The 26,030-nt window shown below is 38.1% G+C and overlaps 1 protein-coding gene across 1 annotated transcript in view; it reads left to right on the top strand.

Annotated features, from left to right (window-relative positions):
• The window catches only part of PIP5K1B (phosphatidylinositol-4-phosphate 5-kinase type 1 beta), a 114,552-nt gene that overhangs the window by 70,496 nt on the left and 18,026 nt on the right, over positions 1–26,030 (top strand). The window contains exons 8-13 of the mRNA XM_072859199.1: positions 10,567–10,775; positions 13,227–13,310; positions 13,406–13,454; positions 14,007–14,091; positions 20,016–20,171; positions 20,930–21,074. Of these exons, the coding sequence (XP_072715300.1) occupies positions 10,567–10,775; positions 13,227–13,310; positions 13,406–13,454; positions 14,007–14,091; positions 20,016–20,171; positions 20,930–21,074 (728 nt within the window). The remainder of the gene's footprint in view (positions 1–10,566; positions 10,776–13,226; positions 13,311–13,405; positions 13,455–14,006; positions 14,092–20,015; positions 20,172–20,929; positions 21,075–26,030) is intronic.

The following is a 26,030-nucleotide window of genomic DNA, read 5'->3' as shown; positions in this document are numbered from 1 at the left end:
CTGTAGACAGCAATGAGGTCGCCCCTCAGTCTCCTCTTCTCTAAGCTGAACAAACCTAATATCCTCATCCGCTTCTCACAAGTCATGCCCTCTAGTTCTTTCACCATCTTTGTTGCCCTCCTTTGGACACTTTATAATATTTTTGTATCCTTCTTATATTGTGGAGCCCAAAACTGCACACAGTGCTTGAGATGAGGCCACACCAATGCTGACTATAGTGGGACAGTCACTTCTTTCAACCAGCTGGCTATACTGTGCTTAATGCACCCCAGGATACGGTTGGCCGTTTTGGCCACCAGGGCTATTGCTGACTCATATTGAGCTTACCATCCAGCACAACCCCCACATCCTTTGCTGCAGGGCTGTCCTGTTTGTCTGTACATCCAGGATTACGCTGATCCATCTGTGGAAATACAGATTAATATAGGAAAGTAGCCCAGTAGAGGGGTTTTTTTAATTCTTGTTCTTGCTTTACATTAATGTGGAGATTTTAATGATTTTTTTCTGAGGCACAATAAATAGCCCTGCAGTACCATTGTTACATATGATAAACTGTATGTAGAGCTGGAAGCTCAGTACTGCTTCGGTAAGTCTGCCTCTTTGTAAGTTAACAAGAGCTAGGAAACTGAATTGGGTAGGCGTGTCTAGTGGCAGTAGTCTTATTTCTGGAGCAAAGTAATTTTGTCCTCAGCTGAAAGGTAGTGCTTAATGTCCACATAACATTTTCAAGGTAGGAGAAGGATATCTGCCGTTGTCCTTTGAGAGGACCTTGGTGAATGGAATCAGTCCCACTTGTGGACAGGCAGAATTGTTGTAAAACGGAATTTTTTCTGTAGCAAAGGCAAGAAAATATAAAGTAGTAAAAAGGGGAGTAATTCAGGTCTCTCAGAGTTTCAAAAGATTTGCAGGATTTGAGGAAAGAAAAGATTGGCTTTGTCTGAGGGGAATCCTAAGAGTTTCATAATAAAACAGCAGAATGGCTAGACTGAACTCATCACATAAAAGAGGCATCCTGAACATCAGAGTTTGTTGTTCGCTGCCACCTGTGGTGCAAGATGGAAAGCGTTGTTTTTGCACATGAATAGTACTTTTTGTTTAATTATCACAGAAGTCTGCAATGCCTTGTGCTTGGTTTGTAAAGCTGGGTGACCTAATGTTCAGCTGCATATTCAGTGTGAGACATTTATCTAATACTACACATTGTTCTTTCTGTAGCCTCTTGCAGTGAGCATTTCCTGAGCTCCTGCCATGTGTGATAATGCAGAATGCATCAGTATGTCACATCTGGGGATCTGGATGCCCTTTTGTGCATCCCCCCACTTGTCGAAGGTTCCTTACCCAGTCAAAGCCTGGGGGGATGTATTGTATAGAAAATAATAAACAGAATCTAAAAGAGGGAACTGGACTGAAAAGTAAAAACAAGAATCAATCATTTAATTGTTACATATAACGGGGACTCTTACTGGTTCTTTGAAAGTATGGGTAAATTCTTGCTACTTGTTATTTGAGTGCTGAATGAAACATCAGCTTTTTCATTGTGTAATCTTAGATTAACAACTCTCAAGTTAACCTGGAGTTCTTGAAGGCCCAGCTAAATGTTAACATTATTAAAAGAAAAGAAGAAAATTAAATAATCTGTGTATACATAAATACATATATATACACTATAGTATAGTATGTGTCTGTATATATATGTATACACACTGAATGTTATATGTATATAAAAAAAATTAGACTGGCTTTTTTTTTGTATTCAAATAAGTCTTAGTCTCCCTTATAAAACAAAGGGAGCAGCCACTGTTATCTTTCACATAACTGAATTTGCTCAACAAATAAGGTTGGATCTGACTACCTGCCTTGTACTACTGCCTTTAGAAAGAATAGAAATACTCCATCCATTTCAGGAAGAGGACATCAGTTTTGCCACTGCTTTTTTCTGCCCATATGGTATGTGGATGGCTACTTAGCGTGAGTGATAACTGACCTAGATTTTTAGGGCTTCAAAACTTGTCGTCTCTTTTTCCTTTTAGTCCAAAGTGAGAAAGTTAGTATAGGCACTGGAATTAAAAATTCATTAAAGAAAGGGAATTTTTTTCTCTTGCCAATATTTCAGGACTAAGAAATTCTCTTCTGTGTTGCTTAAATTTGGATTATATTTTCATTGTTCATATTTGCAGTTAGAATCAGTAAGCAATGTTTGTTTTTTCCTGCTTCTTTAATATAAACATCTCCAGCTGGTAGCCCTTCTCTTCCTTAAGCCCTCTCACTAAGTGCAGAGGCCTGGCAGAACTTGCTGGTGACAACAAAGAAGGCAGTGGGGACCTGCTGTGATTTGTGTATGCTGTCAGTGTATCACCTGTCCCATTCAGCAATGAGCCCACATTTTCCTTGGTCAGACTTCTACCACTAATATAGCAGAAGAAGCTCTTCTCTGTGTCCTTGACATCCCTTGCAAGTCTCAACTCTGACCTTTGGCTTCCTTGACAAGAATTGCCACCCCTACATGCCCAGGCAATGTTTCTCAATTCCTCCTTTGTAGCCTGTCTGTCCTCCCCCATCCTGTATGCTGCCTTTTCACATTCAAGCTGTGCTGTGGCTTCCTTGCTTAGCTGAGCTGGCCTCCTGATACATCTCCTCAGCTGACACAGAACATCTCCTCAGCTGACACAGAACATCTCGTCAGTGACACAGAGCTCCCTCCCCAGGGCAAGGCAGTAGCAGGTAAGGCAGTGGTGGACCACTGCTGGAGTATCAGTTCTTATTTGTCACACCTTCCTGCAGCTCTGATGAGGAGACGCATGATCTACCTGGTTAGAGGATGGAGCTGAGTGGCTTATGGTGATCTGTCGTGGGCTGGTGCCTCCAGTAGCCGCTCCAGATTACCTGTCCCAAAGTAGACACAGATTGATAGCGTTCTCCAGCTCCTACATCTCCTGCTTGTTATGTTCACACTCAAGGTGACATGGTCTGAAAGCTCTGCTCAACAGACCATTTCGCACTTTTTGCACCTTAGCTAAACCAAGGAGTGTAACATTATAGTGTTCTTAAAGATGTAATACTCCTGAGTCTGTTATATAGACAATGCACACAGTTGAAAATTTGGACTAGCTTTCAAATTCCAGACTATTGCTGAGACTTATTATAGCTATGCTGTCCTTGCCAGCAGGCACTATCACAGTTACTGGGGTGGGTGGTGAGGAGAGGTGGGAAGACAGGGGACACACTATAGGCAAATGGTACTAAAAATAAATAATTTCACTTGCCTGAATAGCTTTCATAAAAATCTTTGCTTTGAAACCTTATTCACTTCAGAATGCTTTAATTTGTAAAGCCAATGTGCCTGTATTTTGTATAATGGTAAATACTGAGAGTATTGGAAGATAGTTTCAATAGCTGTGATTTATTTTTAGTAATCATACTGTTAGCTACTCTGATCACTGTATAAAATTATGAATTATTAAAGAATAGAGCAGATTATCCAATTTCCAAATAAAATTAGTCTCATAAATATTAACAGAAACTGTTCTGCTCATGAATGAGACCAAGAATTAAAAGCTTTATGGCACATAAACAAGTACTAAGTAAAAACAAAGTCGGTAAAGACATTAAAGACAGTTTAAAGTGCATTTGGGGATTTCTTTTTTTTCCTTTTCCTTAAAGGTGCAGAAAATTAAACTCCACATCAAACTTAGCTGCTGTTGTATTTCATTATAAACACCTAATCCTGCAGAAATTGTTTCTGTGTGGAGGAATATTTATGTGGGGCAAAGGATAAGCTATGGCACTGAGTGATGTGTTAGGTACAAGTAACATTAGCACAACTCTGTATGAGGAAGGCTAGAAGTGAATTAACAGTAGTATTTTATTTTTCATAGTTGATGTGGAATCACAGTAAAGCTAGGCTTCCATTATTACTTATTTGATCTTTACTGGAGCTCTTAAGCAGTTTAATACAAACTACCTCTGTTCTGGGCAGAAAGCACAGAGGAGACACCTGTTCTCTGGTACAAGGAATTCACAGTCCAAACACACAAGTAACAAAGTTTGTCTTTTGATCATCCCATGTTAAAAATGAAGATAGAGTTTTATAGAGGTATATGTAAAAAATTACTGTAGGAAAGGTACACCAACACATCTCATCAGAATATGGTCCAGTGGTTTGATTATGAAAACAATCTTAATATCTTCCCTGTAATCCCTTAAAGTACAGAAGAAGTGGTAACTGTTTATTAAAAGAAAAAAAAGAAGGAAGTCCCTTTTAAAACTGGCAGTGTCATAGTTATACAGATATATTATTCTACAAACTGTTTCTCATCGAGTTACCTAACAAAGCATGTTAATATAACTTTAAACAAGAAATATGAGTTTCAGGAGAATAGATAACCACAGAATTCTGTATATGTAAATCTTTGCTTCGCACGCTCACACAGATACACTATGTTCTTGAATGTCAACTAGTCATATGCAGGAATTTGGGGTATTCTATTAAAAATAGCCTGGTTGTGTTTTTCCCTTTCCATCTGCTGCTGAATCCAAGAGAAAATAAAATTGAAAAGGGCTAAAAGGAGGAGTGCATGTAAATGCAGTTAGCTCTACTAACTGGGCAAATGGAATAAAATTTTCCAAGTATTGTTCCTCTTGCTCTTTACTTTGCTGTTAATGTCTGCTTAGTAAGATGTTTACCTGTATGCACTCAGATAACCTCTTTTTGTCAGTCAGTTGTCAATTCCCAGTATTTCTCCTTCCTCTTGCATAACACTTTTTCATGTATATAAATATCGGAGATGAAAAAACTATCTATGCAAATCAAGCAGTATTTATTCATCCTGAAATTTGGGATAAAATTCCCCAGTGAAATTGCAAAGACATGTTATTCTAAAACTGAAGTTAAGATTTCTTCCCCACCTACTTAAAAAAGTGGGGAAAAGGTGAGCCAGAGTTTATAAGAGCACTAGTGATCTTCATTTGTTACTTAAGGGTGGGGTTTTTTTAATGAAGCATATTTAAGAGCTGGCCTATAAACTCAAAACTAGTTCTTCTCAGTTAACTTGGTGACCTTAGGGATCCTGTGACACCTGTCACATTTAAAGCTACATTAACAAATGTTGTTTTACAGAAACAGATGAGGCAACTCACTGTAAAACTAGGGAATTTTGTCTTGCAGTAAGTAATTAGATTTTCTGTCTCAATAGGAAGAGTATTTTTCAAGCTATCAATTGAAGTGCTAATGATCTGCAAGTAGGAAAAGTATGCATGTTTTATGATTTCTTGCTGGGGATATCTCCTCCAAATTCATGAGGGTGCAAAAATAAGTTTCTTCTCCCTGTAAATACAGCTGTTACTGAGAAGTGAGATTCAAATCATCTTTACTGTTTTCTTCTTCATCTCTTTCCTTAAGGCATGTCTTATTGCAGATGAGGAAACCAAAACCTTTCCTGACAGGTGAAGGTTGACTCGGTGGTGTTCCCTCTGTGACAAAACACTTAATTTTTATAGTGTGTTTTTGCATTAGAAAATTAAGAGAATGATTAGATGCCTCATAGAAGTATTGTCAGGATTATTTAGCTAATACCTCCACCCTGTCTGGAGGATTAAAGTTTGTGAACACCATTTTTTGTCTGTTGGTCAGAGTAGGAGTTCAAGTCATGGGGTTTTTTTCTTTCTCATTGCTTAAAATTTTTCAAGACATGAAGGACAAAATGCATTGCTGCTAAAACTTGTAAGTAGAATTAGAAACCAAACAACAGAATTCAGCTTTTTGTGTTATGGGATGTCCCTTCTGATAATTTTAAATTGAAATTGAGCCTATTTATTCCAAATTTGCACTTTTCCAGAATTATTTTTATTTAGTTTGATGCAGTACTGTTACAGTTTCTGGTTTGTTTTTTTCCTTTTTGAGACATGCAGTAGCAATGGTTGGAAATGATCCTGTTGCTGGAAAAGCAAAAGGCATAGTTCATTAGGGGTGCTCTTGTATCTTTATATGTTATCACTCCTGTAGTATCAATTGAAATTCCAAATTTCTCTTTACTTTTACTTTGAAAATCAGAAACTAGATTGTAATTTTTAGGAGTGTTAGTTAACAATCTGTTTCAAGAATTCTGTTGAAATGGGAAGTGACTCCACATACACTTTGGGGGGTTGGTGATTTATTTTCTTGGGATAGATTGTTTCTAAACCAGACCCATCACTAGGCGTTTGACATTTGCGTGCTTGTTTCTAAGAAATGCTTATTTTGTGAGATACTCCTTTATTTTGTGGGATTTTTATATAATTTGTTATGTTGGAGACTAATTACTGTTTTGGTGTAAAATCAGTCTTCTTTCTGTTACATTAGTTCCTATGTCCCTTTTCCAAAATGCTTGTAGGAGAGGAAATGCTTGCTTGCATGGTTATCCTTTTAGTTTTTGCATTTCATAAGCTTGTGAAATTGTATTTTTCTTAGTAGTGTTTTCCTTGATTCTTTTATGAAAATGACCTGCTGATTTGAGTTGTTTTGCATGGTTAGCAATGCGAATGCCGATTTCTCTCTCAGACAGTACACAGCTTGGGCTGGCTGCATCTAAAATAAAAATGAAATTCCATGGCAAAAGTACTTGCTTTGCTGTGTTAGTCACTGGCTGAGATAGCTGAGTGTAACCATGTCTAAGATGATTCACAGAATGCTTTAACATCTAATTAGCTCAGAGAAAAGAAAATCTGATTCAAGGAGTTATTTTTCCATGTTCCGAAACAACATATTTTGTGATGCCATTTCACTGGGATTTTTATGTGGTATGAAAGTGCTTAAAATAGTGCTTAAGGCTAGAAGGGGATGAGTGACACTTGCCATCTGGAAGTTGTCACAGCAGCTAAAGCCGGCCTTGCAAGCAGTACTTGGTGACCAAGTGACAACATCATGTTGACAGAATCTGTGTAGCTAGTGAAATAACACATATATAAATACAAACAAGATTAACAATTTAATATTGAGTTAATGAACTGAACATTTACTTGTCATTATCAAATTCAACACTTAATCATGCTGTGTACTAACAAATAAGAATAGTCTTGCCAAAATCTCCCAGTGCCATTTTGCTAGCAAGGTGCATTTCAGACTGGTTACATGAGTAAAGATTGAATTTATCTGATTTTAACTACACAAAGGTTGTATTTCTGGGAGTTAATGTCAGTTTCTAGTGATCTCACATGGATGACATCAGGTGTTTTACAGGGGTTTCTCATTTTGCTGTGACTATAGCCCTTTTAATACTGTGATTTGTTTGAGAGTTTTTTCATTAGATCAGGATCTCATTTTGGTACCTTTGTAGCAAAAACGTGCTGCTGCTTCTCAAAAGCAGTTCCATCTAAAATCATCAAAGCTACTTGCAAGCAACCCTCGACCGAGGAAAAGGCTTATGCCTTTTTGTGTTCTCACAGGATGCTGCATGTTCAGAAATAGCTTGATGTGCTGCATTCTGTAACTTTTCCTTGGCAAACCAGATTAATTTGTACAACTGTGTGTGCAAAATGTTACTTACACATTTAAAAATAATAATGATTTGATATTTTAAATATTAATGATGATATATATGTGAGAACCCTTTAGGTATATTCAGCTGGAAATCCCACTGACTGCAGTTAAATTTCTGTCTTAATACAGACTGAAGAGTTTGTCATGAAGTAAGTTTTTGTTGAGTGCTGATGTTTGAGATTCTTCCTTGTTATTCTGGTTAATTATTCCTTATCAGAATTTTCCTTAGAAACAAACAGGGCAGTAAAACATGCTTAGATGTGCTCAGAAGATGTGTATTTGCATGAGGAGTGGCTGGTTTGGTTACCACATTTCTAAGGGGAGGTAATCAGGACTGTATTATCAAACCAGTAGGTAGACAGAGGGGCAGATCATATTACGATATCCTGACTACACTTTGTAGACTGCACAATCCTGCCTCTGAGTAGGACCATGAATAGGGTGTCCAGGGGACAAGGGCTAGAGTTCATATGCTATGTGCTGTTTGTAAAAATGTGTACTGCAGTTAATCCATTGGATGTGCAGGTTTTTCAATTTCATAATGAACTGGAATAACAAAATAGCTACTTGTTTTTATGACTTTTTCAGTAATCCTGGAACAAAGTCACAAATAGTCAGATTTTTAGTCCCTTGTATGGTACAAGTAGTATGGGTTTAAGTGACAGTGGTGAATTCACGCAGTCAGAAAGATTAATTTTATCACATAAGAGGTCCCTGTGGAAGAAGCAGCAGCACATGATACCACAGCCTTCCATGAGGCTACATCCAGTCCTAGATGTAGGTTATGTAATTAGTGCAGTTAAATCATAATGTGTCTAATGTAATCTAATTCAAAAGGTGGTAAAGAACAGGTTGAAGGCAGAGCTGTCAGCAGTTATGTTTATAACTGTAAAATAAAAGTGGCAATGCTTTTTCCAAGCCTGACTAGCTGCTGTAATCTGGCTTTGCATAAACAGTGTTGCTGACTGTACTACTATGGTAAGTATTTTTACAGAGGATGAATTATATTTTTTTTCAGCCTACCCAGGATCTACTTTCAGTATTTGGCAGCAAACATCCACTGATTACATATTTTTAATGAATACATTATATAATAATTCCTTTTTGAGAAAGCCTAAGTAAAGGGTAGCAATAAGCAAGCAGTGAAGAAAAAGCTAGAACTTACTTGGCACCAAGTGTCTCTGCCTTTGTACCTGTTAGCTGCATTATTTTTGCAATTCATGATCATAGAACAGGAAGTTATTAGCCACCATGTTCCCACAAAATGTGCAATAAAATTCTATTATCTTGTTGTATGGTAATTTAGAATATACTTTTTGTTGTGTCGTCAAACCCTGTGTGAGTTCTGTCATCAGAGGATGCTGTGGAGTACTAAGGGCCATGCGTAAGCAGCCTTTTTCTTGTTCCATTTGAACTAACCCACCTCTGTGCAGCATTACTCTGAGCAAGATCAAACCTACTATGTCTTCTAAACTCCTTTGTGTCTGGAAATCAGAATGAGGCTATGTCTTTCTACACTTAGATTACAGTGTGTTATGCTTTGTTTCTTCACTTTAAATGCTTACAATGGTGCTAAAATTAAGACACTGTGTTCCTCATGGGAGATAAATGCCAGTGATTGAAACGAATTCAGCTGTATTCTACATTTGGCTTCTACTTAATATAACAAGTACATGAGAAATACAGATGCAATGGAACAGAGCTTTCCTACCTCTTTGCCTATATACTTGGACATTGGGGACTTGCTGTATTTCTGGGAATGTGTTAAGTAGTAGACTCCCTCTTCCTCCTCATACAATTTCGCAGACCACTAGATCTTTCCTGATAATTGCCAACAAATCTCATTTTGGATTTGGAAACTGGGTCTTAGAGTTCACAAGCCGTCTCAGAGTTTTGTGTAAAAATATTTATATTTTTATAGTCTTCATCAAAATGACATACTTGGAGTTACTGTTCTTTATTTGTCACCTGCAAAATCACATTTTGTTCTTGTTCACATATAAATATGTACTATTGCCTTTTGATTCTGTGCCAAAAATCACACCGTTATCTTAAAGGGCATTGTGTGCCAAAATGTATCATGAATCATTGCTGAGCTGCATGAGGTAAAGGAGAGGTGAGTGGCACAATGTATCCTTCCTGGTTGCTACTGGTTTTTCTCCCTCCACTTAGCACTGCTGTTATAGAAGATATTTAACACAGTTGCTGTCTGTTAACAGTTTGGTTATATTACTAGATGTGATCACAGCTTGTTTTAGTTCACTTTTGCATATTGACTTGAACTGTATTTCCTTTTAATGCCAGGCTTGTATGCCAGGCTTCATAATGATGTTACTGACTAGAAACTTATGACAGTACATGTGCATGAAAGAAGAAAGGGAACTTGCCTACTGACAGAGACAAAAATGGTTGGTAGAGCTAGAAGAAAAGGCTGTCTGGTTAAGCCGTGCTTCAGAAATAAAACTGCCTTTGCAGCTTAGATAGGCCCTGTTTATCCTAATAAAGAGAGATGCGTTATTTTTGTACCCCAATCCCATCAGCTGTTAATGAGAGGGTGGTAGCAAATGCTTTTTTTGACATTTGAAAGTTCTCCAAGAATGCTTTCACAGTTATAGACAGGAGGTGGAGGGGAGGTAGAGAGTAGTCTAGGCAAAAATGCTCAGTAAAGTCTGGAACATACATTAGAGGTGACTTTAAAAATGTCTGTAGTTCATAAGGATATGGTGGAATTATTAACTGATTATTTGCTATAAATAAAAAAGATGCTGACTGGACATACCTTCCTTGGCTACAAAATAACAGCGGGTTACATTTCAGCTATGTGTCTTTCTCACTTGTAACAAGAGCATTGAGCTAATTAGATAACTAGCACTTTTACTTCTGTGGGGTAGTGAAAGATTTTTGTTTAATTATAATTTCACACATTTTCCTAATAAAAGAAACTTGTGCTTTGAAGGCCTATTTTTACTTAGGTTTTCAAAATGCTGCTGTGTAATTCATATTGTATGTAGTCTTTTTTTGTTTCAGTACAGCCATTTCTTCTTTGTTGATAGGTTCTAGAAAGTTTTAAGATCATGGATTACAGTCTGCTACTGGGAATCCACATATTGAAGAGTAACATGAAGGAAAAAGAGGGAGAGAGTTCCCAGAGCGCATCAGATGCAAAACGTCCGGGAGGGCAGAAAGTTCTCTATTCCACAGCCATGGAGTCTATACAGGGCCCTGGGAAGTCAGGGGACTCCATCACCACAGAGACAAACACGTAAGTGCCACAACCTGCTCTTAAGGTTACTATTAAAACTTGCATGTTCTGTTTCTCCAGTCTGTGCCACTTGGTATTAAGAGGCAAAACACTCAAGAGTACACAGCATTTCAGGAATTGAAAGAGTAAGCCTTTTTTTTTTTTTTTTTCCCCCAAAGCTGAACCATCAGGATTTGCTGCAGAGCAGGAAATTAAAACATTGATTAGTAGACTGATCATCTTTAAATACATCATAGCAAATTTGGTTATTTCAGAGTGACTTACTTATGCACAAAAGATGTTATGAGACAGCTATTACAAGAGTCCCAGGTATAATCTAATTTTAACTGTAAGCAGCCTGATGAGGCATAAGCAAAAACTATTTATTAACATTGAAATGGATATTCCTACAGTGGTTATTTTAATTTCAACATAGTATACTCAATACACAGAACTGTATCATCAGCCACTGAAGTGCAGTCATATCCATGTATGATACTTCCTGAGATTAAGAACTGCTGCTTGCCTTTTATTTTTCTGTCTAGCAAAAACTGCAGTAGAAACTTAAGTATATAGACAATAGTTATTCTATTGTTTCCTTTGAAATACATTCAGTGTTAGTGAGAGCATCTGTTCACCATTCCCATTCTATATAATCAGTCCTTCATTATAATGAGGGTTTAATTTCAAATTAAGGATTTACTCTTCTCCTGGTTCTCAGGGGAGCTGTCTAGGTAAATACAACTAATGATGTAGTAACGTATGCTTAAACCTACAGCAAACAAATGGGAGAATTATGGTATTTAGCATTTATAGAGAGATTCCAGATGTTCAGAGCTCTAGAATATAAATTAGAGATGAATTTCACTCAGTTTTTACAGCATTACTCACATTCACACAGAAGATGGTGAATGCTCTTCTATGGTGGCAGAGGTGTTGCACTGGCAGTTTTGGGGGTTGTTGGTTTTTGGTTTTGTTCTGGTTTCAGTTTTTAACTAAAAGCCAAAGCTGATTATATAGGTCATCCAAGAAAGTCCCTGTGGTTATTATGCATGGAAACCCACCTTGGGCTCCCACATCACTTGCACTCATGTAGTGCTGCCCAGATCCTGAGCAGTGTAGTACCACTGCTGAAAGCCTACTGCAGTGGTTGAGTCCTTCCTTGGCCCCTTGCACTATCTCCTCTCGTATTGATATAACTAGTAGTGTTGCAGACCTCACTGAGGCAGATGAAAATAAGCCTAGGTCTTACAAAGAAGACCCCTGAGTCAGTCTTCTGCTGTGGTTTATTGTAAGGCCATACAAGCATGAGGATGGGAATGGATACCCAGCAGCAATAACTGCTGCTTGTACTGGATGGAATTTACGGTCATAGCTTCCAGGAAAAGCTGACAGAATATAGTTTTGTGAACCACTTAACACTTCTGAATGTCTGACCAGTTAATTGAGTTGGAATTTACAGTAATGGGGTTTTACAGTAATTTAAACTCCACTTGTTCTTACATGGTCTCCTTTGTGCCTACAGTAATAAAAAATGTTCCCCCCCCTCCCCCTCCACCCCCTGAAAAATAAAAAAAAAGGTTGAGTAGATGTTAGCCCTGTTTTGTTGGGGGAAGGGACTACTGTGCCTTAGTGGCAGAATGCGGAATATACTCTCAACTATGTATTTGGTAGCTGTTTCAGGTGTGTATTGTTTCTCAAACTTAAAAAAGATTTGGAGGTATTGCATGTGTTGCATCTTCAATCTCTTTTTCTTCTGGTTTTGTATTGGGTCCATCAATGTCAACAGAAGCTGACAAACTGAATATTGGATTTCAGTTTCTGGTTCTAAAAACAACGGACCCTTTTTTCTAGGTGGTGGAGTAGGAAGAGAGGGTCTTAGGATGAACACCTCGTTCTTTAAGGTCATGGCTGAGTAAATACTCTGAACCAGTGGAGATCCAGGCAGTCAGGCTTCTCAGCTTGATACTGTTACTTTTTATGTCATTAATCTGTCTGTAAAGAAATTTTGGAAAAGCACATACTTAATTTTTAGTGAAAAATATACCAAACAACCTTTTCATATTTGGTGTAATTTGCAAGCTCTGTACACTTTTGTTACATGTGATCAATAATGTGACAAAATTCTCCTTTAGCTACGCAAAATTATTTATTTTCCTCAGTAATAAACTGATGTATACTTTTTTCCAATTTTCAGATCATCTAAATATTTCCAATTCTATCTAAAAGTTATCCTAAAATACTCTTTGTTTATAATGGATATTTACCACTGGATCCCAGAAATTTTAGGTTTGCTATTTAAAATCAGTTGTATGCTAAGTGACTTAACATTTGACTGACTTTGCACTGTGGCATCTAGCTTTAATGTTGTGCCTATTTCTTTGGGTTTGCAAGTGGCTGCAGCTCACCTGCTAACTGATGATCAGAGATGTCTTAAAAGATAATCAACTATGTTTTTGTTATTTCTCTCAGAATGGGAGGTATCCCAGCTAAAAGCCATAAAGGAGAAAAGCTGCTTCTATTTATGGGTATTATTGATATTCTCCAGTCTTATAGGTAAGTTGAATTTCAAGTTCTTACTGAGTAAGCTATTCTGAAATTACTTACAAATATGGAAATTTTATAAAGCAGTTCTGATTTTGTATGCTTAGGTTAATGAAGAAGCTGGAACATTCTTGGAAAGCTCTTGTTTATGATGGGGTAAGTAGATTTTAGTATTTTTTTTTAACTGCTGATATTTTAGCTAATGGAACTTTGACTTAATGTGGACCAGGAAAGAGCTAGCTCCGGTATATTTGTAGTCTACCGTCACCACATAGTTTGGGCTGTTGCTGAAGTCTTTTAGGTCCATTTCCCAATACATGCCCTGATTTTATTTGTTGATCTTTCAAAAAGCAACTAAAATGATCAGCTTGTCCTTATAACTTACACAAGACAATGACCACTTAGCAGGACATTGATGAATCTGTAACTGAAAAATGTACGTAATGTGAAAAAAGCATTTCAAATGCTAGGAAGATTTTGCAGAACATGGCTGTATAATTCATAACTCCTAATTTCATAAATTAATACTTAAAGAAAAGTTATTGAAGAATTAACCTTTAAAAGGGAAAAGACTTGTTAGGATTCACTTATTTTGAATATGCCTGAAATGTATGATATAGTTTACCTGGGGTGTCCAGCTTCTTTCTTGACAAATTACCTGTGATTTACTTATGGAAAATGTGACTGAGACCTTTTGCAATCTTGTAGGACACTGTTTCAGTTCACCGACCAAGTTTTTATGCAGATAGATTTTTAAAGTTTATGAGTACAAGAGTTTTCAAGAAAGTTCAAGGTAAGAAAGTTGTGACTTTTACTCTTTTAGATATTTTTGTAATCATTACTTTATAACGCTCCTGTCTTGGCAATAAAAGAATCCTTTATTCAACATCATATAGTGCTTACATTGCCAGAAGTTGAGTTTCTTCAGTGGAGCTAATGGGATTGTACTCTAATAATAAAATTACAGAGAATTATTTGCTATGTATTTTTTGTCACATCAGGGGCATCTGAAGGTAAAACAGGTTCCCTTATATTAGCATTGATATAAAGATAAATTTCATGATCTAATGATGTGTCCAGTCTTGCATCTGTTATTTGTAGGAATACCCCCATTGATTTTAATTGATTTAATTTGCAAAAGTAAAGATTGTTTACATACCACCTCCAGCATGTTTGAAAAGATAGGCATTCTTCCCTTTGATATGGATTTCTTCTGTGCTTTATCAAGGAAAAAAATCAGAAGTTGGATATTAATAAAGTCTTTTGTCTTTGTCACTATCCCCTGTTTCTAGTTTTCCCCGCCATTTCTCCTTCCTTAATCTTTTAATTCATTCTCAAGGGTAAGATACATATCACTATTAGCTATTTACAGGGTGTGGTGGGTTGACCCTGGCTGGATGCCAGGTGCCCACCACGCTGCTCTATCACTCCTCCTCCTCAACTGAACAGGGGGAGAAAAATATAACAAAAGGCTCGTGGGTCAAGATAAGGACAAGGAGATCACTCACCAATTACCAATCACAGGCAAAACAGACTCAACTTGGAGAAATTAATTTAATTTATTACCCATAAAATCAGAGTAGGGTAATGAGAAATAAAACTAAATCTCAAAACACCTTCCCCTCCACCCCTCCCTTCTTCCTGGGCTCAACTTCACTCCTGATTTCTCTACCTCATCCCTCCGAGTGGCGCGGGGGGACGGGGAATGGGGGTTGCGGTCAGTTCATCACACACTGTTTCTGCCGCTCCTTCCTCCTCACTCTCTTCCCCTGCTCCAGCATGGGGTTCCTCCCACGGAGACTCCTCCACAAACTTCTCCAACGTGGGTCCTTCCCACAGGCTGCAGTTCTTCACGAACTGCTCCAGCATGGGTCCCTTCCACGGGATGCAGTCCTGCCGGAAAACCTGCTCCAGGGTGGGCTCCTCTCTCCACAGGGTCACAGGTCCTGCCAGGAGCCTGCTCCAGCACAGGCTCTCCACGGGGTCACAGCTTCCTTCAGGGACATCCAACTGCTCCAATGTGGGGTAGTCCACCATGGGCTGCAGCTGGATATCTGCTCCACCATGGACCTCCATGGGCTGCAGGGGGACAGCCTGCCTCACCATGGTCTTCACCAGGGGTTGCCAGGGAATCTCTACTCCAGTGCCTGGAGCACCTCCTCCCTTCCTTCTTCACTGACCTTGGTGTCTGCAGGGCTGTTTCTCTCACATATTCTCACTCCTCTCTTCTGGTTACGGTTGTGCAGCAGTTTTTCTCCCTTCTTAAATATGTTATCACAGAGGCGATGCCACTGTTGCTGATGGGCTCAGCCTTGGCCAGTGGAAGGTCTGTCTTGGAGCTGGCTGGAACTGGCTCTGTCAGACATGGGGGAGGCTTCTAGCAGCTTCTCACAGAAGCCACCCCTGTAGTCCCCCCACTACCAAAAGCTTGCCACACAAACCCAATACACAGGGGAAAGAAAACAGCCAAGAGAAACCTACCATCAATACAGAGGGACATTGCTACTGAGAGTTGTCCAAAGGCTTACGTTTAAGTCTTGCAGCAATAATTTAACTATTGATTGTAATTTCTCTCAAAGTGAATTGATTCCTATAACTTAAAGTAGACCCTGAAACTGTAGATCGTCTTAAGGCATTGGGGATGGAGGGTAAATTCATCCTACATAGGTGAGTTCTTCCTCTATGTTGTGGTTTAACCCTGGTGGGCAGCTGAGCCCCACACAGACGATCACTCACTCTTCCCCTGGTGGGATGTGGGAGAGAATCGGAAGGGTAAAAATGAGAAAATTCTTGGGTTGAGAAAAAGACAGTTTAAGAGGGAAAGCAAAAGTTGTGTATCCAACCAAAGCAAAATAAGGAATTCATTCACTAGCCATCAGCAGGCAGGTGTTCAGCCATCTCCAGGAAAGCAGGGATTCATCATGCGTAATGGTTACTTGGGAAGACAAATGCCATAACCATGGGTGTTTCCCCTTTGCTCCTTTTTATCCCATCTTTTATTGCACAGCATGATGTTGTATGGTTTGGGATATCCCTCTGGTCAGTTGGGGTCAGCTGTCTCAGCTGTGTCCCCTCACAACTTCTTGCCCACCCCCAGCCTCCTTACTGGTGGCGTGGGGTGAGAAGGCCTTGACGCTGTATAAGCACTGCTCAGCAGTGACTGAAACCTTGGTGTGCTATAAACACTGTTCTTGTCACAAATCCAAGATATAGCATTATAGAGCTACTACGAAGAAAATTAACTCTGTCCCAGCCAAAACCAGTGCACTGTGCCTTCCAAAGAGTCCAAACACTGCAGTAACTACCATGTAGGCATATGATGTTAGATTTCAGCAAAAATATTGGAGAAATAGCTATAACATTTTGTTTCTTGATTCCAAACTGAAAAGAACAAATTAATGTTGCCGTAGTCCCATAGAGTGAGCAGTACAGATATTTTATGATAATCTGGGTACAGCTATGAAGCAAAACAACAGAATTTGCAAGTATTAAGGAGCAGATTTATTTTCAGACTTGCTGCATTTAGCCTGATTGTAAAAATTAACAGGGGAAAATTAACTATCATTCAAGAATACACATCTTGAACATAAGTTCATATGTTCATATCTACCTTCAATTATAGTTCCTCCAGGTGTGATAAGTATATTCTTATTGCACAATTAAAAAATAAAAAAACCCAAACTTTAGAGACTCATCTTCTTACAGGCTTCTTCCATAAAAAGTTCAGATCAGGTTTTATTTTGACTTAAATTTCTACCACTGGAAGCCAGTATTTTTCAGACTGTACTGGCCTTTGTTACTCTGCATTTTGTCTAAAGATAATATCAATTTTCTGAAGACCAGTATCCAATTGCTTTTGGAAAGAATCAAATTATTTGGAGTGAGCTTGTGAAACTCTGACCCCGTCCATGAAAACCAATGTTAGAGACATGGCAGATTAGAACAACATAATGTGATTAGGTCTAAAAGAGCAAGAAAGAAGAGGGAAAACTGATAACTAAGAGCAACAAGAAATCAGAAGTGTAGGTGGTATGTACTTCATGAAATTACTAAATCAGAAGAAAAAGAATAAGATAGACTGATAAAAGGAGAAAGCTGAGAGTAGCTGAACTAAAAAAAAAAAGGTATTTTAAGTAGAGTGGAGGCGGCTTTAGAAGAAAAAGAGAGAATTTGAATTAACCTTAATTAATGATTCCCTATATGCATGATATGTTGTGACAGCTATTCAGAAAATAAGACTTTTGGAGAGTCTTATAAATAATGAATTGATGGATAATTCCTCTGTGAGTTGATCATGCTACTGAAAGGAAATCCAGTCTGAAGCATCACAAGTGCAGAGAAGGATGGTGACAGCTGCTGAGATGCATTCAGTGTGTGTGCAGTGAGGAAGGTTGTAGGGAAGACCTGATAAATATACCAGCACAGCAAAGATGATTGCTTGGGGTTCACTGTGGCCCAGGCTGCTCTTTGGGGAAAAGCTGTTCTGGTTATCTGAGCAATGATGTCTTTTTTCAACAATTATGGCAAGTGGTATAAAACCTTATTATAAGACATACAGATCAGCTGGTTTAAGTAGTATGCATCCATACTAACTTACTGCTTTACTGCCAAATTATTTTTTAAATGTGTAGAGGTGCTGAAATTGCACTTTTTTTTTTTTCTTTTTTTTCCAGTAAGAAGGGTTGGTTTTGCTTAGCCTCTAGGAAACAGTGTTTTGTGAGTTTCAAGGCTTTTTGTAAAGCAGAGTTCTTGACAAATAGAAATTGACTGGCTAGAACTATGTAGTTTATAGAGGAACTTATACTCTAAAATGCATCCTAGTTAGCAGTTTGATAATCCTACTCTTGGAACTGTATTTGGTTTGGAGTTGAATGTCAAAATGTGGAATGGACACTTGGCTCAAATACTACAGGAGTATTGAGCATATGGCATTGTATCAAACTGATAGAAGTGTTTTGTAAATACCGTTTTGACCAGTATTATGCTGGTCTCTTAACATTGTCATTAGTTATCTGGAGTAAGAAACAAGTCTATGTGGACAGAGGTAAAACAAGATACAAATGAAGGACAGAACTAAATGAGATTAAATGAAACAAGAATGACTACAAATACTAGCACAAATTAACAACTTAAGATGTTAAATGTTAAATCCTTCAGAAAATGATGATTAATATAAAAATAAAAGAATCTGATGTAGTACGACAAAATACTAAGCAAAATTCAGCTGAAAGGAGGAGGTAGCCTCCTGAGACTCAGATCTCTGAAACCCTGCAATAATTTACCAGAGAACTGGTGGGAGCTGTGTTGTCTGAGACAATACTCAAAGGAACTCCTCTGCATTGATAGAGAGTAAGGAGTAGACAACTTGATACTTCTGTCTGTTGGACAAGATAAATGTCTCATGCAGCCATATATGTTTCCTGAACATTTGGGTCTCTTTTTCAGTTCTTTCTAACTCTGACTGCTAGATTTATGTCAGCACAAGACACAACCCATTCTGTACACTGTGCAATTAAGGACATCATGCCTAATTTTCTCTCTAATCTTAATTTGTCTGTCTCATTTTTTCAGGCTATTAACCTGTCTTAATATCCCACTCTTATTGATCTGCTGTGCATACAAGGCTATTAATCTACTTTTATACAGATTAATAGTTCGAATGCATTATCATTCTTTCATAAAATAAAGAATAGCGAGTGTTCCTGCCTTCAGGAACATTGTTTCTAAACTTCGAGTTAGACATTCCAGTTTAAACTCTTAAGCCCTGTTCTGAATGTGTACTTTTTCCCCTAGTGCACAGAACAAGCCTCCATAAGTAACAATAAAAACATAATAAGCAGATTCAGCCTTGGGCAGAGGCTAGCTCAGCAGCTGTCTACTATGTTATTTTTTAACAATATCCTGGAGCTATGCACCTGATTCTCTTCAGTCTTTAGCCAAGTGGCTTTGATGCTTTTAATTTGAATTTTGTAGTAGAGCACAATATGAACTATTGCAGTGCATCTGAATTAACCTTGCAGCCAATGCATGGAGGTCAGCAGGTGGCAACTGAAAAACACTAAATGAACTGGCTGGCATCCTTCTGGAGAAGAACTACAAATGGAGGTCATGTTTCAGTCGTAGTGGCAGTGGTCAGATCCTAGAGTTTTATCCAAAATGCCTATGTAAGTAGGCAGGCCCTAGTAAGAATTATAAAGGAGGTGCTCATACATGAGTGTACCAACCATCAGCATTTTGGAAGCGTTTATTTTACCCAAAGAAGATGTTTTACACATGTCACGGAAGTGGCAATTCTGCAGTAGCATGTACATCATGATACAGCAGTAGTTCACGGCTCAAGGCAATAATCCTAACCTCTCAGAATACTCAAAATGTCTTTTCAGTATTCTTGTCTTCTGTTTTTTTCTGTATCATTCTGTCTCTGATTACATGGGTTGATACTCCATAGGAGATTTGTAACTTAGTGATGTCAAAGTTGGTTAACTGACTTGATTTTTTTTTGTCCTATGAGCCATAAAAAGCCCCAGAAAAAGACAAAAGTACTTCACTCATAGTTGAAATAACGATGCCTTTGGCTCTAGTGAATTTGTATCTGGATGTGTTCTTTGTATTCAGAAACTCTAGCTTTATAGATAGCTTGCTTTTCTATATGCTGTTAAAGATGTGCAGGGAGATAAGATGGCATCATTCAACACCTATGTTCATTTGGTAATGCAGCTTTAAAGTCTTCACCTTCAAAGAAACGGTGCAATTCCATCACAGCCCTAAAGGCGACATCACAAGAAATAGTGTGTGCAGTTAGCCAGGAGTGGAATGATGAAAAGCATGGCATTCTTGCTGAAGGACAAAGCTATGCCAGCCTTGATGAAGAAGGTAATGTCTTTCAAATGAACAGCCTGAACAGTGTGTTTAAAGGAATTTAGTATAAGCTCTAGAAGCCCTATAACTAGAAGGCTTCCAATCTGGCTGATCTTTCAAAACTTCAGAGTCAGGTTGTTCTCATGGAGAGAGTTGTTAGTCATATTTGGCAGAATGGACCTTCTGGAGCAAGAGGAAATCAGAATCAAGATTATAGTATGATGTTAATTTATTGGCTTTCAGGGGATCCTAAAAAAATGTACCCAGCCCAGGTAGCAGATTAAGGCCAGAGCCAGTGCTATTCTTTTCACTGACCTTTAAACAAACATGTCACATGAAGTGTTTTGAAGCTCAGTTCATTGTTCTGAGTCTTTTTGAAGAGATACAGACTTTTCCCATTTCAGAGCTCACCTGTAGCCAGGCTCAAAGGAGAACCAGCTGCCTAATCCCATCTGAAAACTGGGCCCTGGTAGTGTGAGACCAGTCCCAGAACTTGGAAGAATTTATCAGTTATTCATACCACTGTTTAATATTTGACCTTGAGGTTGCTCTGTATTCTGCTGAATGTACTGGCTAGCAGCTGAAATTCGCCTGTAATGCAAAAGAGCATGGGTATGGGCAGATGAATATTACAATCTCATCAATTCAAACATATTAAGAAGCTTCAAGAAGCTGTTGAGAACACTATGTGATTCCATGCAGTTGCATAAAGGTTCTTGGATTCGATTTGAAATGAAATTTGTTGATGATGTTCTTTATTTTTGTGTATGCAGTGCTAGGTTCACGCCACCGGCCAGATCTAGTGCCGAGCACTCCATCTCTGTTTGAAGCGGCTTCCTTGGCCACCACAATTTCTTCTTCTTCTTTGAATGTGGATGAGCGTTATCAACGTGATCAACCTATGCTCTATTCTAGCAGGTAAAGGCTGTATATGTGGTAGAGGATTCCCCACCATTCTGCTAACTCTGACAATGTGTGCAACATAAAGAGGCTCAGTGAAAGAAAAAGCAGAAGGGGCAAGTGTCCCTGTAGCTCAGTCTTGAGCCTCTCCAGTGAAGGAAGGGTGCTATAAGCCCACAGGATTTGTTATGTATTTGTTATTATATGTATTATGAATGGGATCACAAAATAGAAAGCATAAACACAGCAAAAATGTTATAGTATACTTTAAAATTTTTGTCATGCTCCAAAACTAAACTGGGCATTAAAAACTTGCTTAGGCCTTAGTCTGTGCCATAACCCACACTACATTAAGATCAGCGTAGGAAATATTTGTTGTAACTTGGCTGTAGCCTAAAACAGCTGCAGAAACTGTGATATGCTAGGAAAAGGGACCTGCTGTCAAGTTGATCTGTGTTCTGAATGTACAGTGCTGAACGGTCTGTTTTAAGTTCTTTCGAAATGACCATTTTCTGAAGTGAATTTCTGTGAAACTTCCCCCATGGGTGTGATTAGAGCCTGTCTAATTTTAACCCAGGAAGAATAAAAACAGGAAAGTCTCAAGAAAAGTTGTGCAGATGCTTGTGAGCTAGCTTGAATGTGATTTGAGTTGTGTTTGGATGTATTTTAGCCATGACTGTCCAATACCATGCTTATGCCAGTAAGTCTTGCTGGGAGATTAGCTCTGTGTGTGCCTGTACTCTACCTTGTACACCTGAAGTGTGCTGTGTTGTGTTGTCTTGCCTGCTTGCGGATCTCTTTACCATGTCTTGTACTGCAGAATAGCCATTTCTGTATCTGTTTTTGTCAAGAAGGGTAGCCCCTGTAAACTCAAGTATCTTTAATTTTGTTTGGAATAATTTGGAATTGTGGACTACACAGCATCTATATACATTTCATAAGCTTACTCATGTGCTGACATGTAGTTCTTTACTTTAAACTGCATGTTGTCCAAAAATATCAACTTATTTTAAAAGCAATCTTGAGGCAGTAAGATTTTACCTCCTATTAAAATTTGACCAACTGCATTTTCACAAGAAGTAAAATGACTTGCAGAGTTACTTGATCAAAGTGGTATTTGCAGCTTCCATTTTCATTAAGTTGAAATAAATCTCACTGATGTGGCATCTTCCATAGGTCTGATGTTTTGCTATAAAAATTTGGAATGAGATGTCGTTTGGGGTGTAACAAAGATGAAGTTTTATATGGTTTGGGGTTTAACAAAGATGAAGTTTTAATTACAGAACCATCACAGTTGTCCCAAAATACATCTACATAAGCTTTAGGAAATAAAATTACTAATGAATACACATTAGTAGAAATAGAGCTCCTTCAGTTCCACTTCTGTCAGTCTTGTCCAGTTTGTGACAAAGTTAAGTGTCGGACTTCAGTATTCCATGATCTTTTACCAAGTTTTAGCTTTGCTAGAAATAAGGTTATAGAGTACTGTTTTTTTTAATTTGCTCAAATAAAACTACAGAATTACTTTGTATTAGCATTAGTTAGCAAAGGAGAACTGCAGAGCTGTCTGGATAAAGAGTTCAGATTTACTGCAAATGAAACATTTCAAATACTCTTTACTCTCCATAAATTAATTGTAGAGAAAAGCTATGAGTAAGTCCATTATATTTTCCTGTAAAAATATTCCAAAATAATTCTAAAATAAATAAAGTTTTTAGCCTATCTACACTTCGATTGTATGTTTAGATTTGTTTACTCTCCAGTTGCAATTCAGTCAATGAAATAACCTAAAAAGTAGTACATGCTGTCAGTTATGCGATTACCCTGCCCATCCTTATCTTACAAAATCAGATTGGTAGGGTCTACAGTCCAGGTTTGCATACTTTCAATTCATTAGTACAACAGGACATGTTCTCTAACACAGCAGATGTTGCACCAGCATTCATAGATGTCTGGCTCTCTCCATGTCTTGTGCCAAAACAAAAGACTTTGCCCCATAGCCAGCAGATCTGCCATGGGGGCTGACCAGCTAACATCCTTGCTGGTCTAGGTGTATCCTCTTCAGCTGGGGCTCGGTGGCAATTTTTTCTCCTGACCAAGTACTGGTTCATGTCACAATCTCAGTATTTATGATTCACGAGGATTAGCTTCTCTGTCATAGCTAGCAGCTTTCTTTTAGGATTTAAGAAAGCTGCTAAGCATGCTCAGTATTAAACTAATTTCCCCAAGATGATTCTGGGCACTTGCGGTTTTGTATCCACGTCTGCTTTCTGCATCAGTGCAGGGAGGTCCTTCCTTCTTCATGGCACTAAATAATATATCCAGCTGAAGTTTTATTTATGTTTTTATGGTACATTGGAGGAACTTCAGTCCTCCCATGAGAAAAGCTGGCAGGGAAATAAAAATACCAAAAACCCCATGGTACAATGATGCATTGAGTTGTAGATGTCTTGGATTTTTCTTGCTGGAGTTCTGCTTTTGAGTATTACAAAATGTTGTGATGCAGGACTCATCACTTTGCTATTTGTCTCTGATAAACAAAAAGCCTGGAGCAGTCTTTGAAACAAAGCCTGAATGAATTATTTGTTTACAAATGTGAGCCTGCTTTCAGTCTTTAAATGTGTAATTGACTATGACATTCTGCTTCAAGTTATTTAATAGAATTACAGTTTGGCAGTTTCTTCATCAGGCTTTTTCCTCCTCCTTCGAAGTGTCCAGGCACAAAGTAGTGAGTACACAAATTTCCTTGTAACCAGTCAGAAATCTCTGGTTTAGAGTAATGGAGATAATCCTGTGTGCATAGTAATAATATGGTATCTGTACAGCTCCTTGACTCCTATTAATGCTAATGAGCAGTATGTGCCCATACCAGTGAGAAGACAGATGCCATTATTTGCCTCATTAAAAAGAGAGCAGTTACACTTTTGGATACCTTGAAGCGCATGCCATATCTTTAACTTCTTTTTTTTGCAATTACACTCTGTTTCTATCAACCATTAATGTAATCGTTGCCAAGGAGAGGGAAATGGCATTTTATATGAGAAAGGAGCTCAGCACCATCTCTTGTTGAGGGTGCTCAGCACTCATGGTAGGAAGTGAGGAACTGCTGCCAATGTGGTTAAGCAGACAGAGGTGACTTGCTGAGCTGGAGACGGCTCCTGAGGCTGTATCATGTGAGGAGGGTTTATGTAGACCTGGCTTGGTACAGATTAGAATTAGCATAACTAATTGGTAGATAATGCAGAGCAGCATTTAGGGACTTGTGATTAAAGCAAAAAGAGAGACTGAGCAGCAGTCATAAACGTACAGCTTATTAGGAGTGTTTTTCCAGACCGCTAGCTGTTTTTTTTTCACCAAGTTATTCCTCAGTCCTTGAAGAACTAAAAAGAAACTCAAGGTGTTACCCGGGCAGTGTGAAGAGGAACTAGTAAAGTAGTGAATGAAGGAGTAGTGGGGAGGGGAAAATGGCTGTATTTTTCAGCACAAAAGGAACTTTATCTAAAAAAGGGAAGTAAAAAGGAAGAAATGGACAAATGTGACATGCTATTCAGCAAATGTAGGCTTTCTTGTTTGTCAGAAGACAGCTGGTTTCTGTTCTATGAAGCTGTTTCTCAGTCAAGTGGTTCTGTCATAAGCAATGTCAAGTATTCATTTAGTAAGAGAACAGAATTGACAATTTATTGCTTCTTTTAAAATTTTCAAAGATTTTCCACTCCTCCTCAAGTAGGTTTATATTTAGTGCAGAGATATTGTAGTACCTAAAAGGTCTGTTTTCCACTAGAATATATGCTCAATTTAGAGTCTAAATACACTTCTTTGAAAGGCTTTATTTGCTTTATCTTAAGAAATGTAATACGTACGTATTATATCAGGGATTATTTTTATAGCAGAAGTGATAACAGATTTTTTTTTCCCCTTCCAGGTAAAGTTTTCCTAATAAGTACTGATGAATTAAATTAAACATGACAAATCTGAATGTCCTGAGCAGTATGACTGTTGTCTCAGCTGACTTTGCTTTTACAATTGCAAAGAGCTGAAGGAGGTTAATGCCCTTATAGGTGCTTCTGGAAATGTTTTAAACAGGAGTTTCAAGATACAACAGAAAGTCTCTTTCCAGTGTATCTTTCAGCAGGTCTTATGGCTTCCAGTCACAAACCCAAACAAAATCCCCTGATGCATAAAGGGCTACTTCACCTCTCTGTCTTTAGAACAATGCCAAGATACTGCGGGTTATATAAGGAGGATTGCTGAATTCTTCTGATATGTTTGAGTTTAGGAAAATAATCTATATGAAATCTAATTCTTGTTTTTCTTTATGTATTCTGTACCTCCTTTCTGTAAGATGTGTTATGTAGTATGGACTTCTGCCTTCTCTTTCCTCTTCTTTCTGCTTTTCTGTATATTTGTCAATTGTTTGTTTGCCTTACCTTTGCATTGCTGTTTTTTGGTGCTGACCACTTGAAATTTTGGCAGGCTTTGAAGGGTTCTGGGTTTTTTTTTTCTCTTACACAGTCAAAACTTCCTGAAACATCCAAACTTTGAACTGGAATGTCCCATGACTTGACATTCTATCAAACAACCTTTTCAAAGACAGCTTAGACAATAAAAGTAAAATCTTCTGCTGTTATTTCAGTGGAAGGGATTCATAGGTATTAGTTTTCCTGTTGTAAGGAATACTTAATCACACCTTTTGCCAGTCTGGTTTTCTATGTAAACAAACTTTCTTCTGGTAAGTTTAAATGTTCTGTCTGTCCACCCACCAACCTTAGCTTCAGAAGCTTTGACAAATTTGTCTGAATCTGATTCAAAGAGGATTAAATTCATGCAAGCTTCATGAAAATAAGCAGCTAGGTGGAGGAAAAAGACTTGAGTGCTCTAATGCTAGCAACAGATGCACTGAGACACTGCTGGAATCCCCATGGGAAAGAAGGAAAATTTGACTATGACTGAAGCGACATGTAATTGTGGCTTAAA

This window comes from Ciconia boyciana, chromosome 4 (assembly GCF_034638445.1).
Source record: "Ciconia boyciana chromosome 4, ASM3463844v1, whole genome shotgun sequence".
NCBI classification, from domain to species: Eukaryota; Metazoa; Chordata; class Aves; order Ciconiiformes; family Ciconiidae; genus Ciconia; species Ciconia boyciana.
The sequence above is the reverse complement of the archived record's forward strand: the minus strand, read 5'-3'. Positions and strand labels throughout refer to the sequence as shown.